At 36.9% G+C, this 9,121-nt stretch overlaps 1 protein-coding gene across 1 annotated transcript; it reads left to right on the top strand.

Annotated features, from left to right (window-relative positions):
• On the top strand, positions 5,520 to 8,931 carry LOC8075022 (anthranilate O-methyltransferase 2). The gene is made up of 4 exons (XM_002461526.2): positions 5,520 to 5,822; positions 6,131 to 6,610; positions 8,058 to 8,327; positions 8,506 to 8,931. The coding sequence occupies exons 1-4, from the start codon at positions 5,565 to 5,567 to the stop codon at positions 8,869 to 8,871; spliced, it is 1,374 nt and encodes a 457-aa protein (XP_002461571.2). The 5' UTR covers positions 5,520 to 5,564; the 3' UTR covers positions 8,872 to 8,931.

Here is a 9,121-nt window from a genome sequence, read left to right as displayed (position 1 = left end):
TTAAGTTGGTTTGATCCAACAACTCATGTTCATCCCACCAGGCTATATAATCAGACCCTTGTCCTCCTCCCTGGAGCTATCCCAAAACCCTAATTCATATTCTTATTTGAGGATCAAGAGAGGGATCCCATGAAAGGATCTACCTCCTAGAGCTAGACATCATGAGAAGATTATATCTCCATAGATTCTAGGCTTATGAATAGAAATAGAGAGATAGAGAGTAAGGGAAGTGTTTAGAGGAGGTGCTAGCCTGTCGGTGCTCCCTCTACGGCTTGTACTTTAGTGGATCCAAGTTCTACTTGAGCTTGTCTTTGAGATTTCTCTGGTAATCAACTTTTGATCTAAGTTTACTTTGTTTATATTGTTCAATTATTTGTGACTCTTTTTGAGTGCTTTATTCCTACAACAGAGAGGGAGTAGAGTATTAATCATAAGTGCAGGCGTGGTGCTTGGGCTTAGGTTAATCATGAAAGTCTCCTATTTTCTAGATTTTCATGGTAGTTCATGGGTGTGACATACCCGTTGATTCCTCTATAGTTCACATCACGTTAATAGGATTGATAGGTTTTATGGTGCTTGTAGAGAAGAAATTTTATATATTCTTTATAAGACATCCACCAAAGTTGGACAACATAACACATAGTTTACCCAAGTCAGAAGTAGAGGACCCATAGTTATCCTTTCTATGCTCCTATTTATCCTAACCTTGTTGCTACTATTAGTTATCATAAACCTCTATCCAATTATCATTCCTTTTACTGAGTTATATCATAGTTAGTTTCCTGTGGATACGGTATTTAAAACTTCTGGGTGAATGCTACAATGGTATCCATGCACTTTCGGATCTTTCTATGTGATTATTCTATGTGCGTTAAAAATACCAACAATAATTAAACTTGGGGATGATGATATTGTTTGTGTGTGGTAGTGGTTGGCAGGTTAGCTCACCACTAGTGTAGTTGTAGTTTTATTAGTAACAGAGTAACTTTAGTTGCTTCTCTATTAGTGCTCTAGTGTAGTTTGTTAGTTGTTAGCTTGTGTGGTGAAGTGCTCTAGTAGTAGAATAACTAGGCATTGTTGTTATACCAACTAGTTTCACTAAGCCATTTTTATCTTAGTATTTGTGAGTCTATAGAGAAAATTTTTATAGGCTATTTACTCCTCCCTAGCCATCTAGATCATTTTACCGTCCAAGCTATGGTGGTGATGCCCATGGGCAAGGTGGCAACTAGTTATTAGTTATATTTAATTCATAGTGTAGGGCTCTCAGCATAGGCAAAACATGGTAGGATAGCCATTCGGTACTCACTATGCCTAGGTTTTGTGTCTTGACTAATGTTTTATAGTTAACTCGTTAATTTGATAAGATTTACATTATCTTTTGTTAAGATGTAATCTTGATTTGTGGTGACTATATGTGTATGTACGCAACCTGGATCATGTGTATTGATGTAGTTGAGATGTAGGTGGCATCTCCCAAGGATCATAGATGTTAATTTGTTTAAATTAGACACTAGGTTTACCCAAATTACCCTAGTGGATCCCTACCTCCCAAGTTCAGTGGCCGATGACATGACCGACTCACATGCGATCTTTTGGAGAATGAAGACAGTGGTCTCAAGTTGGCAGTGACCCTTCAAGGATGATGTGGAGCAATGTTGTATCCTTGTACAGGGAACAAGGATACTCCTTGCTCGGTGGAGAAACTCCATAGTGGACATGTGACACCATGGTGACCGGTAGAACATGTGAAGATTTGGAAGTGAGACTTAATGACTCACGCCTCTTTTGGTTCATGATCCAACACTGTGACTGTCTTAGGTGAGAGTGGTGCCAACCGTGAGACTTGAATTATTTTCTAGCATGTTTAACATCTTCACTAAATAGGAGTAGGATCTGTGTTTAACATTTTCACTAGATAGGACTCATGAACTGGAGCATCTTTGCTAGATAGAGTAGGATTCATCTGGTGGTAATCATAGATTAAATTTACCATCTTTTGTTACCAAGAACTAATGGATAGGAGTGTGATCCATGTGGTAATCATGGATGAACTTGATTCGATGTTAGATTAACTAAAATTCCCCAACAACGACGCAGGTAAGCTTGTTGGTAGTACTTAGTCTAATATATGAAATCCTAAATGTATGGATACCTATGTTACTTTCACCCGGGAGCATTCCAACATATCGAATGGGGATGAGAAATGTCCAACTATGAATCTAGTTTTAGTGTGAGTAATAGAGGACATGGGTAAAGAGTTAGAGGAGGATGGAGAGGGTTAAGATTCACTGAGAAGCTTTACTAGTGTGCTACAAGAGCCTAATATGAGTAGTTGCACCCCATCAACCTACTCTGTGCCAACCTCACCATGGCCATTCACACGAGCAGCTCTAGTACAAACAAACAAATGGGCATAGGGTCCCTGAACCAAACATCAACAAAGAAAATTAAATGGGATATTCTACCTTGTCCTAGAGCCCAAATTGGGATAAGCAAGTTTTATTGCCTATGAATGTGCTATTAATGTTGGCAGAACTGCGCTAATATCCCTATCACAAGGAAACAAGGTCCTCCACCGATAGCTTATCCTTGTCGCTTGTAAGTATATCTGACAATGATAATCTACTATCCTTGATGGCTATTTCATCTTGTGCAGATACTTGGCCTCATCCGTGCTTCTTCCACAATACAGTTTCATAATTAGTACCAATGAGAGGTAGAAGCCAGCCTAGATTATGGTTTCCATAGTAAGGATCATAGATTTGTCTCCATGGATTTCATTGTTGGAGCAGTTACAAATTAGCAAATATTTCAACAAAGTGACACGTTTTCAAATTAAACACTTCTACAAATCCATAATATAGTTTATTTTCCAGTGAAGATCAATAATAGGGTTAATATATAAAAAGCTAAGATGTCAAACAAACAAAAATACAGAGAAGCACTTGTGCTACAAATTTGATGTAGACGTTTCATTTGATTCAATATATGTTCACAAAAGTCATTCAACTATAGATTAGTACAACACTAAAAAAGATATAAAACATTTTGCTCATCAAGTCATTATTAAGCAGGTGGCATCATGAATACCAGCAAAAATCTACAAATACAACATAGATCTAGTAGTTACATACATTACAATAAAAATATAACTGCAACGTATGCGCTATAAAAAACTTTTAAAGAAAGTACAACCTTTAAGTGACATTATAAACATCGAGATGTTTACAAGATATAGGTTTTAACACTATTTTTCATTGCAACATTAGTAAACAAATTTTAACAAAGTCTTCCAAAAGGTACGACTGTTACCAATGACCAATCTATGGACACATATTCATATTTAGGTTAGATGGCAAATGAATATTACTCCCTCTATTCTAAATTATAAGTTATTTTGACTTTTTGGTACATCTATTTTGCTATATATTTAGATATTATATATGTCTAAATACATAGCAAAATAGATTACCAAAAAAACAATACAACTTATAATTTAGAATGGAAGAATAAGAATTAATGAGATCTAACCTATATAGAACTAAACATTTTAGTTAACATAAAAAAATAGACATATCAATTTGAGTTGAAGAGGACACAACTTTGATTATCTTTGGGGAAAATGTCCATAGTTGTCACCGTGTTCATTTCAGCTATTCGATAAACAAGGATTATAGATAAATCTGCATAAACGTGGAGCTACTTTTATTATATTATTGTGGGAGCTATAAGCTATTTCCATGGAGCCAAATAATAACAAATATTTCAACAAAATGACCCTTTTTCAAAATGGCCATTGTAGAGAAATTGATACATACGGAACAGTTAAACATGTCAAACAAAGAAGAAAAATACACGGATTCACGGACAACCACGTACATGGGGCTGCAAATTTGATGTAGACTTTTAATATGAGTAGTCAACATACGGTGACAAGGTTTTCAACAATTATTACAACATTTGAAAACGACCAAGCATTTTGTACATACATTAACATTAATTTATTTGGACTAGTCGAGTTGCATTTTGAGTATTGCATAAAAACAGTTCCAATGCTAGAAATTACATATAATTTCTATACCTATGGTATTCTTTTATTATAATATATTTAGTGAATCCAGATTTTTACAAAGTCATTGAGCAAAGTATATGTAGCCTTTAAGGTATACTAATATTTAGGTTAGATGGCAAACCAATAATTAAGAAAAAGAGAGAACCTATCAAAAACTAGGTGGTTTTTCATTACAACCGAAACAAAATATTTGAGTTCGTCAGTTGAATTCAAACTCAGATGGCTAATGAGATACACGAGAAAAGCTCCCACTGAACTAAGCTGGCCAGGGTCGCTATCATCAAAGTGGCGGACCCAGAAACTTTGTAGAGCCTGGGCGAATATTACGGTAAATAAAGTATAGTAGATTGGTAGCGGACTAATGTCGAGATAGTGGATCACGAATAGCGGGTGCTATTGCGAACGTTGAATTCCAATAGCAGTATATGATAATTACATGTAAATTTAAGCACATATATTATGAATAATAGATATAAATAGATATTACTCAAAGAACTAAGGTTTCACATATTTAAATTAAGAAAAAACATGATGTTCCATATAAAGCCTTCTTTAGATGCTCATGCTACCTTAATACATATGTGTTAGGATAGATTAACAGTTGTGGATTAAGGTCTAAACAAGCCCTAGAAATAGATTATGGGAGTCATAAATGATAGCAATTTGTAGCTAGAAAATAAACATGTCCTATGACACTAAAATTAATTATACGTTGAATTGCTAAAAAGAATTTCAATATACATTATGTAAGAGGGTGTTTGGTTGGGGTGTTAAAGTTTAACACGTACTTGTAGTATTTTTCTTTTATTTGACAATTATTGTCCAATCATGGGCAAATTAGGCTTAAAAAATTCGTCTCGCAAATTGCTCCCTTAACCGTGCTTTTAGTTTTATAAATAATTTATATTTAGTACTTCATACATATGTCCAAACATTCGATGTGATGAAAATTAAAGTTTAACTTCCTAAACCAAACAGGACCTAAGCTCATGGGTACTTAAATTATACGCTGGCTGTGTGTGTATATATATATATATATATATATATATATATATATATCCAAGATTGATAATTTAATTATTAAGTACAACACCAATTATTAATTAGTACTAGCTACATGCATGCATGCATGGTATCCGCGTTTGGGCTACATGTCTCGATCAAACATACCGTAAACGCTGCGGGGGTGGTACACTGCCCTTCATTTGCTCGTATCCGTCACCGAGCAGAGCCCGGGCAGGTGCCCAGGGTCGCCGGGCCTTGGGTCCGCCTATGATCATCAACGTCGTCTTTAGCTAGGGCTAATTTGGGGACCATGCTAAATCATTTTTTCTTAATTTGGACTAATTACCTTTATTTCTGACTTAGGTGGACATGGTTTCTCTTCTCTATAAAAGCCTTAGCCCTCTGTCGGGTTCAGAATGCAAAGCCCCACAACACACGACGTACAAAGCCAAAAGAGAACTCGAAGCTGGGACTCCGACGAGCAATGACAATGTTTCCCACAAGCTCACTGTTAGCTTGCTCCTACTCCCCACTATGCCCAAGGCGAGTCTGCACTCCATGCCTCACCTCACCGTCGTCCATCCTCTTCCTCCGTGGCTCGGGCTCCGCCGCCCTTGCCATGCTGGCCTCCATGCTCTCCCACGGCCGCGCTCCGCCGCAGGCCATCATGTCCGTGGAAAGGGACTTGCACATGGCAACCGGCGATGGAGAGAACAGCTACGCTATCAATTCCATCTTCCAAGTTCGTGCTCATAACAAAGCCCCCCACCCAAAAAAGAAATATCATTCTTGCTTTCAGTCAATCAAATATGTTTAATTTTGACTAAATATATATAATAGTATTTATTAGATAGATCGCTGTATATATTTTTATATTTATACACATATAAATGTTGCTAATATTTTTTCTATAAACTAGTCACGAGTTCTATAATAATTTTTTTATTGAAACGGAGGGAGTACATGCCTATCATACCATGCATGCATGTATTTCATCTATGCGACCGCAATTTATTTCATGGAACGCGCTGTGATGTTGTTCTTGCGCAGAGGAAGACGGTAATGGAGACATGGCCCGAGCTCCACAAGGCCGTCAGAGAGGCGCTCAAGTCGCTGTCGACCATTGGGATTGGGACTGGGAGCACGACGACGATGGTGGCTGCTGACCTCGGATGCTCGTCGGGGCCGAACACGCTGCTCGTCGTCTCCGAGGTGATGAACACGATCGGCGCCCATGTCGTCCAGGAAGAACCGGCAGATAACTATGGCAGCCGCGCCGTCATGGAGGTGCAGTTCTTTCTGAATGATCTGCCGGGCAACGACTTCAACCTTGTGTTCCGGTCGCTCGATCAGCACCAGCACCAGCAGCGGCGGCTCCAAGGCCATGGCCTGATGGCCGCTGTGGAGGAGAAGCAGGCAGCGGTCCCTTGCTATATCGCCGGACTGCCTGGATCCATGTACACAAGGATTTTGCCCTGCCAGAGCGTCCATCTGTTCCACTCATCCCACTGCCTCATATGGCGTTCCAAGGTATATATGCATATGCATGTCTCAATTTTGCTAAAAGCACGTGCAACATGTATGCTCTGTTTTAGATTATATTTTTAAGAAAAATATTGGTTCAAGATATATATGTATACAAGATCATGCATAATGTTGTCACAAAAAAATTGGCTAGAGAGAGGAGTATTAACACATACTCTCCCTCCATTCCATTATGAAGACGTTTTGACTTTTTCTAGGCACATAGCTTTTGATATATGCACTTAGATATACATTATATGTAGATAAATACTCCCTTTATTTTGAACTATAAGATGTTTTGGCTTTTCAAGCTTAGTTGCTTTTATATATATATATATATATATATATATATATATATATATATATATATATATATGGGAGTAACTACACGCGCGTGTAAAAAAAACGCATTTTTTTACACGCGCGTGTAGTTACTCTCATCTATATATCTCTAGATTTAAGGTGTATATGACCGGACGAAATGTATATAGACAAAGTATATGATCATACTAGACCATCTAGAGTGATATGTATGTTAAGTATGCATACATACATAGAGTATATGGGTATACTATTGTATATAATATAGTAGTGGCATTTTAGTAATATATTTAAAATATAATTTTTTTTGAAAATTTTTCGCATGGTAGGATCTAGAGTATCTTAATATGAGTATATAAGCATACTCAAACCGATAAACAAGTATAAAACATACACAATGTAATTTATTGAAGATGAGAGTAACTACACGTACGTGTAGAAAGAAATATATATATATATATATATATATATATATATATATATATATATATATCCAAAACATCTTATAATTTCAAATGAAGGGAGTATTAAAGGTAATGTATCTAAAAAAGCCAAAATAACATATAAATTAGAAACGAGGAAGTACATAGAAAGAGCACAAAAACAAAATATTGTAGCCCCTTCAATGCACAACAACGAATCTATAACTCTTATAAAGGTAAACCTCACTAGCAATTTCAAGCTGTCTACCTAATCAATCCACTATCGGATGCATTTATAACCAACTAGCATGTGCAATTATGATCTACATGTCAACAAGATACATCCTCCACTAACATGTATTTAGTTGTCTACGTCAACATTGCCACATCATCCACTAACATTAACTTATATTATATTATGTTCCTGGATTACCAACATCATACATATACATCTCCTAATTCTTAGTGATTAACATTCTAATTTATTTATATTCCTTCTTCATATCCGCGACGCGCGGGGAATTCTCCTAGTTCCTGTAAAGGCTGAACACGAGTATTTTTCAAAGTAATAATGGGTGCAAAATAAATTTGTTTATGTACTTGTTGAATATGCATAATTAGAAATGGCACATGTACACCACAAGACATCATTAACTTATATTGTTGTTCTTATGCATGCATACGGTACTATTGGTGGCCGGTATCTATAGATCCCTGAAGATCTCTCAAACGGAACTCATGTGAATGCTGACAACATCTACATTGGGAAGACTACTCCAAAAGTTGTGGTAGACCTGTTCCAGGAACAATTTGAAAAGGACTTTGAATTGTTCTTGTCACTACGACACAAAGAACTTGTATCAGGTGGTAGCATGGTACTAACATTTGCTGGCCGGAAGCCGGAAGAGATGCCAATGCAAGGGGGCGTGGCACGCGTTTGGGAAGTTCTTTCCCAAGCGCTCGAATACCTAGTCCACAAGGTACATTACACGTACAACAAGTTGAACACAAGAGTAATAAAAGAGTATCAAAATATCATTATCAATTGCATAGTTTATTAATTAGTAGTAAACAGTAAACACTGCCAAATAGCTAAATGACAGTTCTACTTTGAATAAATACATTAATGTTGCCCTACAGGGGTACATGGTTTTGTAGGGCCGTGTGGAGAACAAGAAACTAAGCTCCTTCAACATGCCATACTACGCACCATCACTAGATGAGGTGACACAATTGATTAAGCAGAATGATCTATTCGACATTGAAGACACGAGACTCTTTGAGTCAAACTGGGATGCCTACGATGATTCAGATGGCGATGTTGTTCTCAATTGTTCCGGCAGTGCTGAAAACATAGCTAAGATTATAAGGGCTGGTATTGAGCCACTGATCATGAATCATTTTGGTGAGGATATCATTGAGGAACTGTTCATGGTGTATGCCTCCATCCTTGCAAAGAACCTCGAGAAAGGGAAGGCCATGTGCCCTGTCATTGTGGTCATGTTGAAGAAGTCCGAACTTTGAAATTTGCCATATATTGAGGTCATTACTTGCCGGAGTGCATCAAATAACTGATATGCCCTAGAGGAAATTATAAAGATATGATTGTATTTTGTTTCTATTATACTATTTGTACTTCAAAGTTATGTATCATGCTACCTATTAAAAAAATCATGTATCATGTTACAAGCCTTCATTCCAAAATGCAAGAGTGTCTTAGCTCTAAGCTCAAGTCACACTTTTGTAATTCTAGCTAAGTTTAATGAATGTGATT

This window comes from Sorghum bicolor, chromosome 2, assembly GCF_000003195.3.
Source record: "Sorghum bicolor cultivar BTx623 chromosome 2, Sorghum_bicolor_NCBIv3, whole genome shotgun sequence".
Lineage (NCBI taxonomy): Eukaryota > Viridiplantae > Streptophyta > Magnoliopsida > Poales > Poaceae > Sorghum > Sorghum bicolor.
The sequence above is the reverse complement of the archived record's forward strand: the minus strand, read 5'-3'. Positions and strand labels throughout refer to the sequence as shown.

Excerpts from the sequence above, each read along its gene's own strand:
- LOC8075022 (XM_002461526.2), top strand. The coding sequence starts at position 5,565 with ATGACAATGTTTCCCACAAGCTCACTGTTAGCTTGCTCCTACTCCCCA. Across the intron at positions 6,611-8,057 it reads GCCTCATATGGCGTTCCAAG|ATCCCTGAAGATCTCTCAAA; the intron begins GTATATATGCAT and ends CGGTATCTATAG. Across the intron at positions 8,328-8,505 it reads TCGAATACCTAGTCCACAAG|GGCCGTGTGGAGAACAAGAA; the intron begins GTACATTACACG and ends ATGGTTTTGTAG.